At 42.0% G+C, this 24,234-nt stretch overlaps 1 protein-coding gene across 3 annotated transcripts in view; it reads left to right on the forward strand.

Moving 5' to 3' along the window:
* Positions 1–24,234, forward strand: part of arhgap18 (Rho GTPase activating protein 18) — a 134,120-nt gene that overhangs the window by 81,110 nt on the left and 28,776 nt on the right. For all 3 annotated transcript variants that reach the window (XR_011885032.1, XM_072251544.1, XM_072251543.1), the window contains exons 2-7: positions 8,937–9,136; positions 10,382–10,587; positions 13,692–13,767; positions 14,931–15,079; positions 22,107–22,272; positions 23,538–23,629. Coding sequence is in view for 2 of the 3 variants with exons in the window: in XM_072251544.1 (XP_072107645.1) it covers positions 8,937–9,136; positions 10,382–10,587; positions 13,692–13,767; positions 14,931–15,079; positions 22,107–22,272; positions 23,538–23,629 (889 nt within the window). In the remaining variant the exon portion in view is untranslated. The remainder of the gene's footprint in view (positions 1–8,936; positions 9,137–10,381; positions 10,588–13,691; positions 13,768–14,930; positions 15,080–22,106; positions 22,273–23,537; positions 23,630–24,234) is intronic.

Raw genomic sequence — 24,234 nt, forward strand, 5'->3', positions numbered from 1 at the left:
TTGAGAACCTATCTTCATTAGGCAGTGAGGATGAATTGAGTTAACTGCACTCATCTTACTCATTATACTCTGGAATTTCGAAGACTGAGAGGGGATCTTATTGAAACATATAAGATTATTAAGGGATTGGACACGCTGGAGGCAGGAAGCATGTTCCCACTGATGGGTGAGTCCAGAACCAGAGGCCACAGTTTAAGAATAAGGGGTAGGCCATTTAGAACGGAGTTGAAGAAAAACTTTTTCACCCAGAGAGTGGTGGATATATGGAATGCTCTGCCCCAGAAGGCTGTGGAGGCCAAGTCTCTGGATGCTTTCAAGAAAGAGATGGATAGAGCTCTTAAAGATAGTGGAATCAAAGGTTATGGGGATAAGGCAGGAACTGGATACTGATTGTGGATGATCAGCCATGGTCACAGTGAATGGTGGTGCTGGCTCGAAGGGCCGAATGGCCTACTCCTGCACCTATTGTCTATTATCTTGTGAACCTTTGTTTTCTATTACGTGGCATATCTCGAAGTTCAGGTTAGTTTCTTGAAGCAAGCTTTCTTGTGGAATTCCAAACATTGTCCAATGATTCCCAGCATGGTTCCCAGCATCCTGCCTTTTGTTAACTTCAACCTCTCAAACAGAATGGTTTCTTGTGTGGCTGCCGGTAGCTGTATTGATGAAACTTCCCATGTGCTACATTGCATTTCACTCCCTCTTCAGCGCAGTCCTATCCAAGTGGAATAACCCACAAGCTTCTGCCCTGTCCCTACCCAGAGTTACTCCATTCCCACCTCTAGCATACTAAGTTAACTATCTTCCACTTTTCTACAGTACTTCCATTTTGCATTTTGTGAGCTTGTGAGAGTAATCATAATGCACAATTAAGTTTTTGTTCTTCAGAACAACGATTGGTTTGTGTCATCTCAATCAAGTATTCCATCTTAAATTATAGAGTAGAGCCCAGGTGTGCTACAAATCAACATTGACCTTGGTTCCTTAAGGTTGTTTTAGACCATAAGACATAGGAACAGAATTAGCCCATTTGGCCCATCGAGTCTGCTCCGCCATTCAATCATGGCTGATCCTTTTTATTTCTCCTCCTGAACCCCAGTTCCCAGCCTTCTCCCTTTGATGCCATGTCCAATCAAAAACCTATCAACCTCTGCCTTAAATACACCCAACGACCTGGCCTCCACAGCTGCATGTGGCAACAAATTCCACAAATTCACCACCCTTTGGCTAAAGAAATTTCTCCGCATCTCTGTTTTGAAAGGGCGCCCTTCTATCCTGAGGCTCTGCCCTCTTGTCCTAGACTCTCCCACCATGGGAAACATCATTTCCACATCTACTCTGTCTAGGCCTTTCAACATTCGAAAAGTTTCAATGAGATCCTCCCCCTCCCCCACCATCCTTCTGAATTCCAGTGAGTACAGACCCAGAGCCATCATATGTTCCTTGTATGATAAACTTTTCATTTCTGGAATCATCTTTGTGAATCTCCACTGGATCCTCTCCAATGCCAGCCCATCTCTTCTAAGATGAGGGCCGTAAAACTGTTCACAATACTCCAGGTGAGGCCTCACCAGTGCCTTATAAAGCCTCAGCATCACATCCCTGCTCTTGTATTCTAGACCTCTTGAAATGAATGCTAACATGGCATTTGCCTTCCTCACCACTCACTCAACCTGCAAGTTAACCTTTCAGCCAGGGGTGGTAATGGGGATAAGCTCCCACTACCTATTAAATTCTCCTAATGCCATGCATCTAAAATAGCCTCTGACAACCAAGTCCAGCTCCTGGCTTTCATGTGTGGCTTGGCTACTAATCTAGGTAGAACCATTTCTACTGACAGGAGATGGGGTAAAGGTGGGTTACTGGTGCCTTAAAACCTGTTGCTTTGGGCAGATGGGGCTCATCAGTCATGGTTGGCAGCTCACCTAGGAGAAGGAAAGCAGATCTAAAACCTCTGCTGACTTGTGGCTGTACTCACTCATGGGGAAGGCTTCCGGAGTAAACACTGAGGAAAAATCCTGAGCTGAGTCCCAAAGGCAGTCCTACATTAAGTTCAACGCTGACTGGTGACTCCGCTGGTACCAAACTGTATCAGTCTCTGCCATTCCGTTGGATTCATCAGCTGCATAGAGAGGTGAAGCCTGCTACATGGACAACAGCTTGCTCTCCATATTGTACCACCCTGGCTTGGGTATCACGGAGCCCACATGGATGGAAGAACCGTGGTTGATCCAACCAACGGAGAGCCTCAGACATTTGAATTTTATTTAAAATGAAATGAAGTAACCATATTAAACGTCAGGGACGCAAGCAGTTTATAGGCAGTTCTATTTGCTGTTTTCAGAGATATTTACTCCAGAACTCTGTGGAATAAGTAAGTAAACAGATGTTACCCTTGTGACCTCACTCTCCATGCAACAATAATTACTTGGTGACCTATGGTTCCTTTTACAGTTCAGTTGGCTGTGGGCTCAGCGACAGGGCCCAGCAGGAGGAGAAAAGAAAGCAGGAAACTGAAGATCTCAGGGGAGTTCAGGATTGGGGACTGATTCAAAGTTCAAAGTAAATTCATTATCAGCATACATGTATGTACAGAGCTAGTGTTCTGTTCTGGGATGTGGGATTTCCAGGACACTTCCAGCTTCCCTGATGGCCACATCTGCAGCCGGTGCAGGAGATGCAGCTCCTTATAGACCGTGTTAGGAAGCTGGAGCTTGAAGCTCGATGACCTTCGGCTTGTTAGGGGAAAGTGAAGCGGTGATAGACGGGAGCTATAGGGAGGTGGTCACCCCAAGGCAACAGGAGACAGATAAATGGGTGACTGTCATGAGAGGGAGGGAGAACTTCAGATAGTGGAGAGCACCCCCTGTGGCCATTCCCCTCAGCAATAACTACTCCATTTTGAGTACTGTTGGTGGTGATGACCTACCTGGAGAAGCAACAGTGACCGTGCCTCTCGCACTGAGTCTGGCCCTGTGGCTCAGAAGAGTAGGGAACTGAAGAGGGTGGCAGCAGTAATAGGGGACTCTATAGTCAGGGGGACAGATAAGCGATCCTGTGGACGTGAAAAGGAAACACGGATGGTAGTTTGCCACCCTGGTGATAGAGTCATGATGTTTCTGGATGCGTCCACAATATCCTGAAAAGGGAGGGTGAGCAGCCAGAAGTTGGAGAGGGTACACAGAAGATTCACTAGAATGAATCGGGGAATGAGAGGGTTAACATATGAGGAACATTTGTCCGCTCTTGGACTGTATTCCTTGGAGTTTAGAAGAATGAAGGGAGACCTCATAGAAACATTTTGAATGTTGAAAGGCATGGACAGAGTGGATGTGGCAAAGTTGTTTCCCATGATGGGGGAGTCTAGTACGACAGGGCATGACTTAAGGATTGAAGGGCGCCCATTCAGAACAGAGATGCCAAGAAATTTTTTTAGTCAGAGGGTGGTGAATCTATGGAATTTGTTGCCACGGGCAGCAGTGGAGGCCAAGTCATTGGGTGTATTTAAGGCAGAGATTGATAGGTATCTGAGTAGCCAGGGCATCAAAGGTTATGGTGAGAAGGCGGGGGAGTGGGACTAAATGGGAGAATGGATCAGCTCATGATAAAATGGCGGAGCAGACTTGATGGGTCGAATGGCCGACTTCTGCTCCTTTGTGTTATGGTCTAAGTCGTGGTACATATTGGTACCAACGACATAGATAGAAAAAAGGAGGAGGTCCTGAAAAAAGTATACAGGGAGTTAGGAAGGAAGCTGAGAAGCAGGATTTTAAAAGTAGTAATCTTGGGATTGAGTGAGGATAGGAATAGAATGAAGGGGCAGATAAATACGTGACTGAAGAATTGGAGCAGGGGTCAGGGATTCAGATTTCTGGATAATTGGGACCTGTTCTGGGGCAGGTGGGACCTGGACAAAAGGGACCGATTGCACTTCAATCTGAGGGGAACCAATATTCTTGCGTGCAGATTTACTAGAGCTGTTGGGAATGGTTTAAACAAATATGGCAGAAGGATAGGAACCAGGATGATAGAGCTGAGGATAAGCCAGCAGGTTTACAAGTTGCTGATGGGTGTAACATGAATGTAAGGAAGAACAAGCCAGTGATTGGGAACAAATGCAGACAGAGCATAGAGTTAAATTGTACCTAGAGGCAAAATTCAAAAGGGTGAAGAAGGCAGGACGGAAGGTGCTGTATTTAAATGCACATAGCATTCAGATTAAGTTAGACAAACTCGTGGTGCAATTAGAGATTGGTCAGTATGACGTTGTGAGCATCACTGAGTTGTGGCTGAAAGAAGGCCATAGGATATACTTTGTATCGGAACGACAGGCAGGAAGGCATAGGTGGTGGTGTGGCTATGTTGGTTAGAGGTGGAATTACATCTTTAGAAAGAGGAGACATAAGGTCAGAGAATGTTAAATCTTCGTGGGTTGAGTTAAGAAAGTGCAATGGTAGAAAAACCATTATGCGCATCATACATAAAGCTCCACATAGTAGCCAAGATGTGGGATTGAGACTGCAAAGGGAGCTGAAAAATGCATGTAATAAGGGTAATGACATAATTATAGTGGAGGACTTCAAAATGCAAGGAGGTTGGGAAAATCAGTTGGTTGGTGTCGGATTGCAAGAGAGAGAATTTGTTGAATGCCTACGAGATGGCTTTTTAGAACAGCTTGTGCTTAAGCCTATTCAGGGAAAGGCCATCTTAGATTGGGTGTTGTGAGATAACCCATATATCTTATTGGGGAGCTTAAAGTAAAGGAACCCATAGGAGGCATGATCATAGTATGATTGGATTCCTACTGCAGTTTGAGAGGGAGAAGTGCTGCATCACACATGTATCTGTGGAATGGAATAAAGGGAATAACAGAGGCATAAGAGAGGAGTTTGCCCAGGTGGGTTGGAGGAGGATACTGGTGGGGATGATGGCAGAACAGAGATGACTGAAGTTTCTGGGACTAGTTCACAACGCGCAGGATAGATACGTCCCACAGAGGAAGGAGTCCTCAAATGGCAGGGGCAGGCAACTGTGGCTGACAAAGGAAGTTAAGGACTGCATAAACGCCAAGGAAAGGGTATATAAAGCAGCAAAAGTGAGTGGGAAGTTGGATGATTGGGAAACTTTTAAAATCCAACAAAAAGTAACTAAAAAAGCTCTAAGAAGGGAAAAGATGAACTATGATGGGAGACTAGCCAATAATATAAAGCAGGATACTAAAAGTGTTTTCAGTTATATAAAGAGTATAAGGGAGTTGAGAGTTGATATTTGACCACTGGAAAATGATGCTGGTGAGGGACAAAGAAATTGCAGATGAACCTGGTGAGTATTTTGCATGTCTTCACTGTGGAAGACACTTGCAGTGTGCCAGATGTCCGTGAGTGTCGAGGAGCAGGACTGAGTACCATTGCTATTACAAAGGAAAAAGTGCTAGGCAAACTGAAAGGTCTTAAGGTGATTAACTCACCTGCACCAGATGGATTACATCCCAGAGTCCTGAGAGAAGTGGCTGAGGAGATAATGGATGCATTGGTCATGATCTTTCATGAATCACTTGATTCTGGCATCGTCCTGAGGGACTGGAAGATTGCAAATGTCACTTCTTTAAGAAGGGAGGAAGGCAAAAGAAAGGAAATTATAGGCCACTTAACCTAGCCTCAATGATTGTGAAAGTGTTGAAGTCTATTATTAAGGATAATGTTTCGGGGTACTAGAGACTAATGATAAATTGAGTTAAAGTCAGCATGGTTCCTGTAAAGGGTGGACAGTGGATGTCATTTACTTGGATTTTCAGAAGGCGTTTGATCAGGTGCCACACATTAGGCTGCTTATGATAAAATCCTATGGCGTTACAAGAAAGATATTGGCATTGATAGAGGAATGCTGCCAGTCAGGAAGCAGCTTGTGGGTATAAAAGGGGCCTTTTCTGGTTGGCTGCCAGTGACTAGTGGTGTTCCTCAGGGGTCAGCATTGGGACTGCTACTGTTCACCTTCTATGTCAGTGATTTGGATCACGGAATTGATGGCTTTGTGGCGGAGCTTGTGGATGATATGAAGATAGGTCTATGGTTAGGTAATGCTGAAGAAAAAGTGCATTTGTCGCAGGACTTAGACAAATTGGAAGAATGGGCAAAAATGTGGCAGATGGAACACAGTGTTGGGAAATAAATGGTAATGCATTTTGGTAAAAGGAACAATAGTGTGGACTATTATCTAAATAGGGAGAAGGTTCAAACATCAGAGGTGCAGAGGAACTTAGGAGTCCTCGTGCAAGACTCCCAGAAGGTTAATTTACAGCTTAAGTCTGTGGTAAAAAGGGCAAACGCAATATTAGCATTTATTTCAAGGAGATAATGCTGAACCTTTATAAGACACTGGTCAGGCCACACTTGGAGTATTGTCAACAGTTTTGGACCCCATACCTCAGAAATGATATGTTGTCATTGGAGAGGGTCCAGAGGAGGTTCGCAAGGATGATACCAGAAATGAAGGGGTTAACTTATGAGGAGCGTTTGGCAGCTTTGGGCCTGTACTCACTGGAATTTAGAAGAATGCGGGGGGATTTCATTGAAATCTACCGAATATTGAAAGGACTAGATAGGGTGGATGTGGAGAGGGTGTTTCCTATGGTGGGTGTATCCAGAACTAGAGGGCACAGCCTCAAAGTTGAGGGGCGACCCTTTAGAATAGAGGTAGGGATGAGTTTTTTTAGCCAGAGAGTAGTGAATCTGTGGAACGCTCTGCCACAGACTGCGGTAGAAGCCAAGTCCATGCCTATATTTAAGGTGGAAATTGATCGTTTCCTGATCAGTCAGTGCATCAAAGGATATGGCGAGAAGGCCGGTATATGTGGTTGAGTGGGGTCCAGGATCCTCCATGATAAAATGGTGGAGTAGACTCCATGGGCTGAATGGCCTAATTCTGCTCCTGTGTCTTATGGTCTTGTGGTCTTGTGTCACCATACACTACCTGAGATTGTTTTTCTTATGGGCATTCATGATAAGTACAAAGAAACAAAGAAATATATCTGGAAGTTTTCTGAACTTTCCACAAAAGGTTGTGTGTATTGCCAATGCCATCTTAACAGGGATGAGGGGTCTTGGAGTCACGTTGGTGGTGAAAATAGATTAGTGGAGTTGAGGTAGTCATCTGATGCCATGAATTGGGTGAAGCATGGAAATATGGATGAAGAGTTAAATGCAGAGGAACTTGCATCTCAGATCCAGCTGTGCACATTTCCTCTTAGCTGCCAGGTTTCCCTTGTCGAGGGAAATCTAACCAGCCAGAGTTCAGTTTGAAATGTGACACAGAGCTTCAATGTAACGTTTAAATAATTGAACTGCCTTCTAACTTCGCGTGGTCCCAGAACATATCCTCCACAGTCAAGAAAGTTCACCAGCACCTCTACCTTCTGAGGAGGCTAAAGAGTGCTAGGCTATGCACATCAATACTCAAGACTTCCAACAAGAGAAAATCTGCAGATGCTGGAAATCCAAGCAACACCAGCAGGCCAGGCGGCCCCTGGGAAAAGAGTACAGTCGATGTCTCGGGTGAATACTCACGACCTTCTACGTGTGTGCAGTGGAGATCATCCTAACATGCTGCATTACTGTGCGGTACAGAAACTGTATTTGCAGCAGGCAGGAGGGCTCTACAACGGCTAGTCAAAACTGTCCAATGCATCACGGCACCAGCCTAGTCGCCATCAAGGACACTTATACAGAAAGGTCAGCAGTGTTGCGATGGATCCCACCTATGCTGCTTATGGACTTCTAGTCCCACTCCTGTCAGGGAAGCGGCTACACAGGACCTATGCTAGTTACTTCCCCCTAGCTATCTGGCTGGTCAATACCTCCACCCATTAACATACCCCACCACCATCTCATACACATCGCTTTAAGCATAAAGAACAAAAAAAACCTATAAATATAAAGGCAAACTGATAAATGATGTACGAGGACCTGTTATATACATTAGACAGATTGTACATACATCACTATATGTACGTACAATCTGTCTAATGTATATAACAGGTCCTCGTACATCATTTATCAGTTTGCCTTTATAGGTTTTTTTTGTTCTTTATGCTTATTGTGTTTTTATGCTCCATCGGATCCAGAGTAACCATCATTTTTGTTCTCCTGTACACTTGTGTGAAGTCTTCACTTGTGTGAAGAATGTCAATAAACAATCTTGAATCTTTAAAAGGAACAGGTTTTTACCCTGCTTCTCCTAAAATAAAGTTTCACATTTGCTACATTTATTTATTTATCATTGAGATACAGCACGAAGACCCCATTTGAGCTGTGCTGCGTAGCAATCCCCCATTTAACCCTAGCCTAATCATGGGACAATTTACATTGACCAATTAACCTACCAACCGGTACGTCTTCGGACTGTAGGAGGAAACCGGAGCACCCGGAGGAAAACTGTGAGGAAACTCACGCACTCGCGGGGAGAACGTACAAATTCCTTACAGATAGCGGCAGGAATTGAATCTGGGTTGCCTGTACTGTAAAGCATTGTGCTAACCACTACACTGCTGTGCCCACTCAATACCTTCCACCTTTCAAAACCTAAAGTCCGTTACAGTCGCAAATCTGAATGATAGACGGTGCTTGATGTTTGAACCTTAAAGGATGAATACTTTTTCAGTGTTAGCTTCTACTTTTGTTTTCTCCCAATCTTGTATTTTGGCGCTTTTTTCTGATCTTTTCCATTCCTTTACCATATTCACAAATCAAATTCAATATGTATAATTTATTAAAATTGCATTCTTTTATGTGCAAGAAACAAAACTGTAATGGTTCTGACAAAATTCATTGAATTTCAGCTACATTTCCTTAAGGTGAACCTTGTAATCAAAAGATATACTAAGTAAGATGGTGATGTTGTAAGGAACAGCTCGTTTAAGTCTTATGTTCTTTGCTTCATAGCCGAAGATGTGGACAATATAAAATGAACCAAGTACATTCCAAGAACAGTATGGAGAAGCCTCACTATGAACGGTCCTGCTCCCAGGACTCCCTGGATGAACTCTCAATGGATGACTACTGGAGTGAAGTAGAACACATCCAAAAAACCCGGGAAAATGTCCCGGAAGAGCAAGAAGAGGTGGCTATTAAAGTACCTGATGGTGCGTGAAATCCATTGATAGAATTCCTATTGTGTATTACTGTATCTAAATGATTTTTTTTCAGAAAAACAACTAGTTAAGTGTATTTCAGACAAGATTTCTTCTATTCTCACTGTAGTGGCCAATTCTAACTCAACTGAATTCCCACTGCTGGTGACCCCCCCCACCCCACAGATTTGTTATACTTGTGCGGCACACCCTCAACTCCAGTAATGATTGTTCCAAAAACTGAAGATTTGTAATTGATCCGTTATTGGCAATTAGCAAACATACACAATCTTGCAGCGATGAAACCTGGGCATACTCAAGTCTAAGTTGAGCTTAACAAAAGATACGACATTGGTCAGCCCCCAGTGCTAAATAAAACTTGCACAAATAAAGGCATGAATATGTAACTTATTCCCTTTGCTTTTACCATAACCCCCACTCATGTTACTGGTTACCATAATAAATGCACAACACAGAATACCGTGCAGATAAAGAACAGATGCATGACTCCTGCACTCACTCATATAATGAGGCTGAAAATAGCCAGAGACTAAATTATCAATATAACATCAAAATTCACTGTATTACATGTGTGTCCATTTGAATAGAATTTTAACAATTAAAAGGTTGGTCAGAAGATTCCATGGAAGCCCACTCCCTGATTACAAGTGCAGTGGAATGTGAAAAGGGCCTTTTTCAAATCTTAAGCAAGTGTCCATTTGTGAAGGGATACAAGTATGTACTACAAGTTGAATTGATCACTATTTGTAGTGGGAGTTCCAAAGGTGTACAGGAGATATTGGAGATCCTCCATGGGCTTCTTCAATAGATCAAAATATGAGACAATCTGCAGTTGATAGAAACACATTTTTGTTTTAGGAAATACATTTGAAGCAATTGTGTTTTCATTACTGATCCTTAAAATCTGCCGTTTTAAATGCTCAAATCTGAAAGACAAAATATTTGATTTCATGATACTAGCAGATCAATACTTGGCTTCATAATACTATCAGATCAATACTTGGCTTCATGATACTAGCAGATCAATACTTGGCTACCTTCTGAGTATCCAGCCGGAAGAAGAGCCGCTAAATAAATAAATGCCTTTGGGTCTCAATGCAAAAATGCTCAGGCCAGTTGCTTCAAATTCTAGCTTTAAGTAGTAATGAAGTGATGTCTTTTTTTTTTAATATAAGATTAATTGTCACTGCTTGTCTTTAATTGTATTCTTCCCGTCTCCTCTCTACTTCTGTGTAGAAGGGGAGGTGGAGGCAAAATGGCTGAAGGATGCGGGCCTTTCAGGGTTGGTCAGTGGAGATACCCAGGAGAGCATCACGCTACTGTCCACCCTGACCCGTACCCAAGCAGAAGCTGTTCAGAGAAGAGTCGAAACATTTACAATGACAATGAGGAAAAGGAATAAGCAACCAATCCCTGATGTCCGAGACATCTTTAGTCAACAGGTAAGAACGTTCATACTCTTTAGTAGAGTCTAACGAAGCGGACATCTGATTCTTTAAAGGTCTGCATATCATAGAGCTTAGAGCAGTTCAGCACGTTACAGGGCCTTTGGCCCATGATGTTGTTGCCAATCTTTTATCTTTTTCCAAAGATCATCCTAGCCCCTTCCCCGTTGCTCTTCATTTTTCGTTCATCTGTGTGCCTGTTTAAGAGTCTCTTAAATGTCCCTAATGAATCTGTGAATCTGCCTGTACCACCACCACTGGCAGGACATTCCATATTCCATGCACCTACCGCTCTGGGTGCGTATGTATGTGTGTATATATATATATATATATATATATATATATATATATATAATAAATAAATCTCTGACACCAACTCTCTACTTCCCTCTAATCACCTTAAAATTGTGCCCTCTTGTAGTAGTCATTTACATCCTGGGAAGAAAGTCTCTGGCTGTCCAAAGGTTTCAAAGGTACATTTAATGTCAGAGAAATGTATGCAGTATACATCCTGAAATGCTTTTTCTTCGCGACCATCCACGAAAAACAGAGGAGTGCCCCCAAAGAATGAATGACAGTTAAATGTTAGAACCCCAAAGTACCCCCCAGCTCCCCCCCCCCGTGCGTAAGTGGCAGCAAGCAACGATCCCCCCTATCCCCACCAGCAATTAAAAGCATCGGCACTCACCACTGAGCACTCAGGCATGAGCAAAGCAACAGCAAAGACACAGACTTGCAGTACTCCAAAGACTATTTGTTCACCCGGTATTCGCAATACCACAGGCTCTCTTTCTCCCTAATAAGGGAGAAAGAAATGTCTCTATTTCACAGCGAGATGGGAGACATAACAAACAACTTGCTGGTTTACGGTGTTAAAAATCCGTTGCATTGCTTTTTCTGAGCTCTGTGCCCAAAGATCTCGGGTCTCTTCCATCTCCCACGACACACTGATCTCCTGCCCGGACACCGACCTCTGTTTCCCCGCCCCCCAGGTCTCCAGAGCCATGAAATCTCTGGCCTCCGAAGGCGAGCGGAGGTGTTAGGCTGTGCCCTTGGCGTGCCAAATAATGACCAGTTGTGAAACCCCGAGAACGGGTCCCATTCCCGCAAAGAGCCCTAGTTCGCATATAACTCCAGGTCAGGGTCTTCAAAAGAACCCTGAAAGGGAAAAATGGAGATATTAAAGATGGAAATAGAGCTGTTTCTGAGATCTGTTTCCACTCTACCTATGCCTTTTATTATCTTGTCTGTTTGTTAAGTCTACCATTTATTGTCTCCCAATTTCCCCCGGGGTCAATAAAGTATGACTATGACTATGACTCTGACTGTCTATCATCAGGTCACTCCTCACCTTTTTCACTCCATAAAGAATAGCCTTAGTTTGGCAAACCTATTGTCACATGACACACTATTTAATCCAGTCAGCAACCTGGTAAATCTCCTCCGCACCCCCTCCGAAGCTTCCATATCCTTCCTATAATGAAGTGACCAGAACTGAATACAATACTCCAGCTATGGTCCAACCAGAGTTTGATAGAACTGCAACATTACCTCGCAGTTCTTGAACTCAGTCCCCCGACCAATGAAGACGAACACTCCATATGCCTTCTTAACCTCGCTATCGACTTGCTCGGCAGCTTTGAGGCATCAATGGATGTGGGATCCAAGGTCACTCTGTTCCTCCACACTGTTAAGCATCCTACCATTGACCTTGAACTCTGCCTTCAAGTCCGACCTATTGGAGGGTATCACTTCATGCTTTTCTGGATAGAACGCCATGGAAGATTTGTTTAAGAAGAGTCTAATACTGCCAACTCTCTACCTCTATAAGGAGACAGGATAATTAAGTAGGCCTTGTAGTTTGGAGGTAGGCATTTTATGGGGGGAATGGAGGAAAAAGTGTCTGCTATGATTCTTATTGCCGTACATGGATCACTTTCTGATTCTCTTCCTTCAGTGAGTACTGTGAAACTTCCTAGAGGTGTGCATTTTTGCCACTGGCGGCATTTCAGTAGGAGTCCTGCCAGCATCCTACCAAAGGTCAAAGAGAGAACATGCACGCGCATAGAATATTCCTTAATGGCATGGTCTCCATAGCAAAATCAAATGCAGGAAGATAAACATTCAAAGCAGAAGGAAATTGGAGGTGGTGAGAGAAGCAGATGGGGAATGGCAGGCAATCTTTGTTTCCTTCTCTTTAATTGCCTACAGTGGACATTCAGTGCAGTTTAATTACACCCAGAGGTATTAACGACAGAGGATTCGTAAAACAATTTACATTAAATACAGCGTGTGAAGATTGATTACATTATCTTATACAGTTGATTGGTACTTATTTATAATTGGTCAATTTATTTAAAGGGAACAGAATTCATATGGAATTCTTGTTTTGCAGAACAGTACTATTTTTAATCACATCATCTACAGTTGCACAGAATAGAAGCAGGCTCTTTGACCTACCTTGTTGATGCTGACCACAGTGTCTATCTGAGCTAGTCCCGCTTGTCTGCATTTGGGCCATATCCCTATCTACATAGCTGTCCAAATGTCTTTCAAATGTTGAATTTGTATCTGCCTTTACAGCTTGTTTCTGACAGCTCATTCCATAAACCATTCATATCCCTATCTACATACCTGTCCAAAAATCTTTTAAATGTTGAATTTGTATCTGCTTTTACAGCTTGTTTCTGACAGCTCATTCCATAAGCCAAGCACTCTCTGTGGAAAAAGTTGCCCTTCCCCCCCCCCCGGCCCCTTTTTAATCTTCTCCCTCTCACCTTAAATCTGTTCCCTCTAGTTTTAAACTCCCCTGCCATTGAAAAAAGACTTTGATCATCTATATCCCACAACATTGAATATCCTACTGCCTTTCTACACACAAGACAGCCATTGGCTCATCCTGCAGTTGCCAAAGAAAATCTTGTCCTTTATTTTGTTATAGTTTTTTTCTTCACAGCTACCCTGCCATCTCATTTCCTCCTTTTATCCTTCTGCTGGGGAGAGAATAAAGTGAACCCATAAACACTGATAAGCTAAATATCTGTTAACTGTGGCTGAGTTGTATTCAGTATCATGAAAAGTGTTCCTGTGTGGACTTTTAGGTCTCAAGATCAAGTGAAGCTTCAGCTGTTCGACCTGATGAAAGTGAAATGGGCGAAACCACTGATAAGCTGGAAAGTATGACATGTATTTTACAACATATAAGGGTTATTGTTTTATATTGGCTGATTTTGTTACTTATATTTTTAGTTACAATCTTTGAACTAAATGAAAAAATACTCCATCCACTCTTGCTCTTTTACTGATCTTTCTTTGAACCATTATTCTGCTAAAAAATCATTAATCTCAAACAGGTTCTGTCTATCTATGTGAAAACTTCCCATCTATTGAGTGTTTCCGGCATCTTTTTTGTGTTCCAATGGATTACATTCAGCTAGGATTTTTGTTAATTATCAATCAGCTAATTACTTTAATTACTGTGCTGGCATGTGGCCAGGTGGTTAAGGCATTCATCTAGTGATTTGAAGGTTGCTAGTTCGAGCCTTGGCTGAGGCAGCGTGTGTGTCCTTGAGCAAAGCACTTAACCACACAGTGCTTTGCGATGACACCTGTGCCAAGCTGTATGGGTCCTAATGCCCTTCCCTTGGACAACATCGGTGGCATGGAGAGGGGAGACTTGCAGCGTGGGCAACTGCTGGTCTTCCATACAACCTTGCCCAGGCCTGCACCCTGGAAACCTTCCAAGGTGCAAATCCATGGTCTCATGGGACTAAGGGATGCCTGTAATTACTTTAAAAGGCCAAGCATTTAAAATTTTAGTTATAAGATGTGCTCTGCAATTATTAACGAACCATTTATTTGTTTCTAAATTTCCACAATTACAAAGTTATTCATTTTGTTGTGGCTGTGTGATTTTAAAAAAAAAGAATGTAAACCTGTTGAATGTCATGCTTCAAAAGGACTGCAATATGATGCAGACATTTTAATGTAAGTTAATTTTTTGCTTGCATATGTTTTGTCTATCTTTGTAACGCGGAGAGGCTAAAAAACAAAGGTTAAATATTGCAATCACAGACAAGAGAAAATCTGCAGATGCTGGAAATCCGAGCAACACACACAAAATGCTGGAGGAACTCAGCTTTTTTTTCTCTCCAGTCCTGCTGAAGGTTCTCGGCTCAAATCATCAACTGTACTCTTTTCCATAGATGCTGCCTAGCCTGCTGAGCTCCTCCAGCATTTTGTGTGTGTTGGTTAAATATTGCAGTTCACCTCTCTGCTGGTAATTATCGTCTGAAAAGAGAGTCAGTTTGGTCTGTAATGTACAGCTCTTTTCCTTCTAGACCAACTGATCAGCCTGGAGATGAAAGACGAAGGCACACAACAAACAGCTGATATAAATCTGGAAATATCATACTCTGAGCAGGCTGCAAACATGAAAGAAAAACTAAACAACTTTAAGCTCAAGGGAGATGACGATGCGTCCCTGCCTGTAAGTAGTATCAAAGAATAATACTGAATGGGGGCAGTGCAGGCGTGCCATTGTTTAAGAAACAGATAGCAGTGAAGTACTCACTGGGTCAGGCAGCATTTGTGAAGAGAGGATGCATCTCTTTTCCTGTTCTCAACCACTCTAGCAGTTAAGGCCAACTACCATTTGCCTTCTGTACGGCATGCTGAACCCTCGGTCTCAGTGACAATGTGCAAAGACATTCAGGTCTTGTTATACCTTTGCTTTCCCCAGTCTATTATTAATCAGGTAATAATCTGTTTCCTTGATTTTTAGAACAAACTGGATTAACCTCAAATTTAGCCACATATTTGCTCACTCCCACAGTTTGTCAAAATCTCTCTACCTCATTGATTACACGGGCCCGTCCCCCTACTCCCCTCCCCCAAGCTCCGTACCACCTGCAAACATAGAGATGTTACATTTAGTGCCCTCACCGACATCATTGATTTGTACTGCAATAAAAAGTCCCAGCTATTGTAATGTGTTCCAGTTAACCCGAATCCACTATATTGGGAGTTGCCATTATTGATTACTCTGTTCAGTTGAAGACACACAACCAATCTCTGCCTGTGACCGAAACAGTTTTATCCCAAGCTAACACGAGGAATTCTGCAGATGCTGGAAATTCAAGCAACACACATTCTGTTGCTCCTGACGAAGGGTCTCGGCCTGAAACGTTGACTGTACTTCTTCCTAGAGATGCTGCCTGGCCTGCTGCGTTCACCAGCAACTTTGATGTGTGTTGCTTATCCCAGGCTAATTGCTTTTATGTATGAATATCGATTAAGGATAGGAAATACAGGAACACTTACTAAGGCAAGGTACCAAAGGACAACTAATGCCAATGGACTTATTCATTACCAAAGAGTCAACAACTGGAGGTAGAAGCAAAATCCTTGAAAGTACTTAAGATGCCTCTATGCCTTCAGAGGAGGAAAAAATGTAGGGCAAAACAGATGGAAAACCAGAAGAAAATTTAAAAGCTACTTGTCAATAAATTCACTGTAATTCTCCAATGTAAAATTGGCTCTATTCTATTAGAGGAACCATGCCTTGTATTAATGTCCTTGGCAATTAAGTGAAAGCATGGAGAGCTACAGTAAATTGAAATTTAAAAAATGAGAACAGATGTTGGCAATCTGAAAACACTGGAAACACCCACCAAGTCAGACAACATCTGTTGAAAGCAAAACAGAGTTATCGTTTTATGTCTGAGACCCTGATGAAGATGTGGTGAAAAATAAATGCTTCTCGGGCTTCCAGCCGAGTACAGGTATTGATTATAACTGACGTTTCAATAACAAGCTCTGCCATCAGAATTTGTCATTGAAACTCTGGTTATAATCAACATCTGTAACTGGCTTGAAGCCCAAGGAGAGTTTATTTGTCATAAATGCTGGGAAAGCACCAGATTCTTATTTGTCTGATGAAAAGTTTCAGAGCTGAAGCTCTGTTTCGCTTTCCACAGCTATTGCCAGACCTGCTGAGTATTCATAGCATTTTTCTCTTTATATTCTGTCTGCTGTTATTTAGAAAGTGGTATTTCTGTTTCTTCTGGGGCAGCTATAACTCTTTTCACAACTTTTTTCCCACAATTAGAAACCTGTGCACTTTAGAATCAAATGTTAAACAGTTTCTATTTAAGGATGAAAATATTCCTATCATCTTTCTGACCTAAAACAAAAGGAGTCAATGCTTGGTTGTTTTCCCTCACAGTTCAATATTTAAATATTTTATTGCTTGGAGAATGGGACTGGAGTTTCCTTGGTCTTATATTTTCCTAACATCGGTAGAGTATGTAGCTCAGCGGTTTGTTGGTTTTGATGCTACTGCTTGCATTAATTGGTCTTAATTTAACATTGAGTCAAGAGGATTTCTGTTTTTTTATTCAATTTCATTTATGGATATTCACAAAGTCACAGTACGTTCACAAAGTGCAGCTACCCATTTTCTGTTTCCATGTGCAGTATTTTATATGGCTGTATTCAATTGGATATCAGGAACTGTGAATTCATTTTGAAAGTTAAAGTCAAGAAATGAGTGTGGGAAACACTTAATGGTGAAAAAAAGAGATGTAAGAGTTTACTCTAAAACATGCTGACGTATTTATTTATTCATTTATTTCATGGTGCCTACTCCAGGTTAAGTAATGTTCATTAAATGATATAATTGTTTTGCTACATAAGAAACCCACTTGGCTTATGTAGAATATTTCAGTTCTTTGTAGTATGGGCTATTTCCCTGAACTTTATCCACAGACATTTTTTTTCCCTACTCCATTTTGTATACCCCAGTTAGGTCAATATCCACCTTTTCCTTGGGTGCTCCAATTTCCTTCTACAGTCTAAGGATGCACTAGTTAGTAGGGAAATCTGGTCATTGTAAATTGTCCTGTGAGTAGGCTAGGAATAAATAGCAGGTTTCCTGGGCAGCACAGCTTGTTGGGCAGAAGGGCCTGTTTCGTGCTGTACCTCTAAATAAAATAATAAATTCTTTGAGGTATGATGATCCAGATCATAATCACTCTCTGAATAATTTTCTTTGCATCTCCTTGCCCATCCCCTTGAACTTGTATTTTCTGGTCTTGAACTATTTTCAACTGGGAATGGCTTCCTGTTATTTTCTTTTGATTTACTAAATTTGATCTACATGGATTTTAGTAAGGCATTTGACAAGGTTCCACACGATAGGCTTATTCAGAAAGACAGAAGGCATGGGATCCAGGGAAGTTTGGCCAGGTGGATTCAGAATTGGCTTGCTTGCAGAAGGCAGAGGGTCGTGGTGGAGGGAGTACATTCAGATTGGAGGGTTATGACTAGTGGTGCCCTATAAGGATCTGTTCTGGGACCTCTACTTTACGTGATTTTTATTAATGACCTGGATGTGGAGGTAGAAGGGTGGGTTGGCAAGTTTACAGACAACACAAAGGTTGGTGGTGTTGTAGACAGAGTAGAGGATTGTTGAAGATTGCAGAGGGACTTTGATAGGATGCAGAAGTGGGCTGAGAAGTGGTAGATGGAGTTCAACACGGAGAAGTGTGAGGTGGTACACTTTGGAAGGACAAACTCCAAGGCAGAGTACAAAGTAAATGGCAGGATACTTGGTAGTGTGGAGGAGCAGAGGGATCTGAGGGTACATGTCCACAGATCCCTGAAAGTTGCCTCACAGGTGGATAGGGTAGTTAAGAAAGCTTATGGGGTGTTAGCTTTCATAAGTCGAGGGATAGAGTTTAAGAGTCGCGATGTAATGATGCAGCTCTATAAAACTCTAGTTAGGCCACACTTGGAGTACTGTGTCCAGTTCTGGTCGCCTCACTATTGAAAGGATGTGGAAGCATTGGAAAGGGTATAGAGGAGATTTACCAGGATGCTGCCTGGTTTGATGGTCTGCATCCTAGGGTACTAAAGGAGGTGGCTCTGGAAATTGCGGATGTATTGGTGATCATTTTCCAATGTTCCTTAGATTCAGGATCAGTTCCTGAGGATTGGCGAATGGCTAATGTTATCCCACTTTTTAAGAAAGGAGGGAGGGAGAAAACGGAGAACTATCGCCCTGTTAGCCTAACATCAGTAGTGGGGAAGATGCTAGAGTCCATTATTAAAGATGAAATAGCGGCATATCTTGATAGCAGTGATAGGATTGGGCCGAGCCAGCATGGATTTACCAAGGGCAAATCATGCTTGACTAATCTATTGGAGTTTTTCGAGGATGTAACCAGGAAGATAGATGCAGGAGATCCAGTGGATGTGGTGTACCTTGACTTTCAGAAGGCATTTGATAAGGTACCACATAGGAGATTGGTGGGTAAAATCAGAGCTCATGGCATTGGGGGGAGGATATTGACATGGATAGAAAACTGGTTGGCAGATAGAAAGCAAAGGGTAGCAGTGAATGGGTGTTTCTCGGAATGGCAGGTGGTGACTAGTGGGGTGCCACAGGGCTTGGTATTGGGACCACAGCTGTTTACAATTTACGTCAATGATTTAGAGGAAGGCATTGTGAATAACATCAGCAAGTTTGCTGATGATACTAAGCTGGGTGGCAGTGTGACGTGATGAGGATGTTAGGAGAATTCAAGGTGACTTGGATAGGCTGGGTGAGTGGGCAGAAACTTGGCAGATGGTGTTTAATGTGAATAAGTGTGAGGTTATTCACTTTGGGAGCAAGAACAGGAAGGCAGATTATTATCTGAATGGTGTGGAGTTAGGTAAGGGAGAAATACAAAGAGATCTAGGAGTACTTGTTCATCAGTCTCTGAAGGTGAATGAGCAAGTGCAGCAGGCAGTGAAGAAGGCTAATGGAATGTTGGCCTTTATTACAAAGGGAATTGAGTACAAGAGCAAGGAAATACTTTTGCATTTGTACAGGGCCCTGGTGAGACCACACCTGACGTTAGTCCTGACGAAGGGTCTCGGCCTGAAACGTCGACTGTACCTCTTCCTAGGGATGCTGCCTGGCCTGCTGAGTTCACCAGCAACTTTGATGTGTGTTGCGCATCCTCGCGTATACTTTAAATCCGCTCTAGGTTACATATAATACCTAATACAATGTAAATGCTATGTAAATAGTTGTTATACTGTATTGTTTAGGGAATAATGATAGGAAGAAATTTTATTTCCAACAAAAACATTGAATAAAACATAAAAATATACAGCTTCAAATGAACCAAATCAAACACATGGTAAATGACTTATTGGAATAAATGTAGAGTGTCACTATCACTGTCACTATAAAACTTCAGTAACTTGTCTTTCTGTTTATTTAAATCATATACAGTGGTAGTTCCGACACTATTTTCTTCAGTAAGACACCGCACAGACACACCATGATCAAGCTTCTGCAATAACTCCACTTTCTGCGTTATTGATAATGATAGATGCTTCCTTCTCTTTTTCTCATTGTTACCCATAAGGGTAATTAAACACAAAGTCAACAGTGAACACAAAATATCAGCAAACAGCAAACGCACGTGTAACCAGTACGAGCGCTGAGCCACAACTGACGTCTGGCGGCCTCTGCTAGTGCTGCCACGTCACACCTGAGTGACGTCAGCTGTTGACGAAAAAAACTTCAGTTTTCAGAGCTCTTTGGATTTCAGAATTTCGGATAAAGGAATGTGCACCTGTATTGAATAGATTATTTAAAAATTTGCAAAAACAGAAATACTGTATATTAAAAAAGCGAGGTAGTGTCCAAAGCTTCAAAGTCCATTTAGGAATTGAATGGCAGAGGGGAAGAAGCTGTTCCTGAATCGCTGAGTGTGTGCCTTCAGGCTTCTGTATCTCCTATCTGATGGTAACAATGAGAAAAGGGCATGCCCTGGGTGCTGGAGGTCTTTAATGGACGCTGCCTTTCTGAGACACTGCTCCCTAAAGATATCCTGGGTACTTTGTAGGCTAGTGCCCAAGATGGAGCTGACTAGATTTACAACCTTCTGCAGCTTCTTTCGGTCTTGTGCAGTAGCCCCTCCATACCAGACAGTGATGCAGCCTGTCAGAATGCTCTCCACGGGTAATCATAGAAGTTTTTGAGCGTTTTTGTTGACATGCCAAATCGCTTCAAACTAATAAAGTATAGCCACTGTCTTGCCTTCTTTATGACTACATCGATATGTTGGGACCAGGTTAGATCCTCAGAGATCCTGCCACCCACGAACTTGAAACTGCTCACCCTCTCCGCTTCTGATCCCTCTGAGGATTGGTATGTGTTCCTTCATCTTACCCTTCCTGAAGCCCACAATCAGCTCTTTGATCTTACTGGCGTTGAGTGCCAGGTTGTTGCTGTGGCACCACTCCACTAGTTGGCATATCTCACTCCTGTACGCCCTCTCGTCACCACCTAAGATTCTACCAACAATGGTTGTATCGTCAGCAAATTTGCAGATGGTATTTGAGCTATGCCTAGCCACACAGTCATGTGTATACAGAGAGTAGAGCAGTGGGCTAAGCACACACCCCTGAGGTGAGCCAGTGCTGATCGTCAGCGAGGAGGATATGTTATCACCAATCCGCACAGACTGTGGTCTTTCGGTTAGGAAGTCGAGGATCCAATTACAGAGGGAGGTACAGAGGCCCAGGTTCTGCAACTTCTCATCAGGATTGTGGGCATGATGGTATTAAATGCTGAGCTATAGTCGATGAACAGCATCCTGAAGTAGGTGTTTGTGTTGTCAAGGTGGTCTAAAGCCGTGTGAAGAGCCATTGAGATTGTGTCTGCTGTTGACCTATTGTGTCGATAGGCACATTGCAATGGGTCCAGATCCTTGCTGAGGCAGGAGTTCAGTCTAGTCATAACCAACCTCTCAAAGCATTTCATCACTGTAGATGTGAGTGCTACCGGGTGATAGTTGTTAAAGCAGCCCACATTATTCTTCTTAGGCAGTGGTATAATTGTTGCTTTTTTAAAGCAAATGGGAACTTCCGCCCATAGCAGTGAGAGGTTGAAAATGTCCTTGAATACTCCCGCTAGTTGGTCGGCACAGGTTTTCAGAGCCTTACCAGGTACTCCATCAGGACATTCTGCCTTGCGAGGGTTCACTCCCTTTAAAGACAGTCTAACATCGGCCTCTGAGACAGAGATCACAGGGTTATCAGGTGCAGCAGGGATCTTCACAGCTGTAGTTATGTTCTCCCTTTCAAAGCGTGCATAGAAGGTGTTGAGTTCATCTGGTAGTGAAGTATTTCTGCCATTCATACTGTTGGGTTTCGCTTTGTAGATGGTCTACCATCTATATTTTAAGCACAATTAAGTATATCAGGGTTTTGTTCCTGTACAAATAGAAAGCTGGTAAGTTCACCCACAATTCTGATCAATATTTATCCATTCAGGAATACCATCAAATAAACAATGATTTAAATCATTCTTTTTACTGCTATTTGTGAACTCTACTGTGCAGAGGTTAGAGGGTATAACTTTCCATATAATGCAGCAGTTACATCAGAATAATATTTGCTTCTGAAAATCCTTGGAGTCTCCACAGACTGTGATTATACCTTTCTTTTATAAGAACTACCGTCTCCCAAAGGATAAGACAGGGACAACCAAAGCAGGAGACCTTGCACCTCAGGACATGAAGAAAGTGCGTGCATTGGCTCTGATCGAACTGACTGCACTCTGTGACACACTTGGTATAGATTTCAAACATCACAAATCCATAAAAGTTAAGATCAAAGGTAAGGAAAATATATTTTGTCCAAATTTGAAACTCTGGTTTTGTACTTCAATAGACCATTGCATATATTTGACTTTTCATGAAATCATATACATATTTGCTCATTCTTAGTTGCATTATTTTCCATTAAGTTCAACTGACGTTGGATTCTAACACCTGTTCTATATGTATTTATAGGTTAGTAAGGAAAATACAATAATTGTTCTGCTACAACTGGGGTTCCCAACCATATTTATGTCATAGACCTATACAAGGGGTTCATGGACCCCAGGTTGGAACCCCCACATCTACAATGTGATTGTGCTTATCAAGAGGAAAGATAAAACTTTCCCATTAATAAAATCTCTATTGGTAAATGGGCAGTTTAGAGTAAATAGAAAGGTAGAGGAATTAGAGGGGAGATGGGAAAAGAGGTTTTCGCCTGTAGATTGGTAGGTGTCTGAAACTCATTGTGTGACGGCATGGTAAAGGCAGAAACCTTCAAATAAAGGTCCAAGTACAATTTAAAATATAATGAAAAGCCATGATCTATAAGGCCACAGAAAACAGCTGGGTCATGACGCAAAGCTGAAGAGCTTCCTTTGAATGAGGTAGATATATTGAGCCAAATACTTTTGCAGGTTAAATTTACATTAGATCTGTGGGTAAAACCCTAAATTCATTAGCAGAATGAGCAAGTTCACATCTTTAGTCTCAGAGCAACCTAAACATAATGATAGCAAGAGATTAGTTCATTCTTTTCTAACATGACAATTTAAAGATCTTTGAGCCTCCGCTCTCCAAAAGGTTCAATGGACAGCAAGCATAGGACACATTTGTAAATAAATCTAAATTTGCAAAATGAAGCAGGTTCATCTGACAAATAATCATGCATAATATCTGCTTAATAGCATCATCAGCAATCCTGTCATGGTGGATGAATATTAAACATAGATAATTTCTTCCACAGCAACTTCCATTTGGGCTAATCATTATATAGGACTTTTGGAAAAGATCAGTAATTAATCATCATTCTCTTTTCCTGCTCAGTAGAAGCTAGTTCCTTGTCCTCTTTCATTTCAGGTTAAAAATATTCTCTAACATAAAGTAATTGGCATATGATAACTTCATTTCCGATTTGAAGTTGTCTATCTTTTTATAAATCCTAATCTGTTTCTTTGCATAATGTCATTAAATGAATTAGTTATGTCAGTCGTTCTCTGTTGTCATGCAGCATGGTGTCCTTCAAGGTTCAGTGAATATTGAAGTTTCAACATTTCGTTTCAGAAACTGGATTGTTTGGCGTTCCACTTTCATTGCTCTTGGAACATGATCACAAAAAAGTTCCTGGGACCAAGGTTCCACTTATAATTCAGAAAGTAAGTACAGAATCCAGCGTACCTTGAGTTGAAAGTTCAAATTATTGAAGATTTGACAGCTTGATGATGCAGCCCCACATTTATTTTAGCACCTTCTTATGCAGCCCAACTCAGAAGTTGAGTGGGTAGCACTATAACTGAGCAGGGTTTTAATTTGCTGTCCTGGTCACAGAGAGTTTAGTGACAATATGTTAGGTATAACATTCGGTACAGAGACTTGACTTTCTAATCCCTTCTCTTTCATATGCTTATCTAGTCCTGTGTATTTATGGCCTGTGGACTTTATACAAATATAAATATTTCTCTTTGTCTTATCAATTCAAATTAGATTAAAGCCTTTATCATGTCATCCTTCAACCCTTTGTATTCTAGAAGAAAAAAATCATTTTGCTCTGCTTTTCAGCCCTGTTTTTTAAGAACTTCTTATAATATAGAGACTAGATGACTGTTTAAAGGATGCATGAGAGGCAACTTCACTCAGAAGGCCATGACAATATAGATTGAGCTACCAGTGCAAGTGGTGCATGCAAACTCAATTTCAATGTTTAAGAGAAGTTTGAATAGGTACATGGATGGTAGTGGTATGGATGGCTATGGTCCCAGTG

The sequence above is a fragment of the Mobula birostris genome, chromosome 2 (assembly GCF_030028105.1).
Source record: "Mobula birostris isolate sMobBir1 chromosome 2, sMobBir1.hap1, whole genome shotgun sequence".
Lineage (NCBI taxonomy): Eukaryota > Metazoa > Chordata > Chondrichthyes > Myliobatiformes > Myliobatidae > Mobula > Mobula birostris.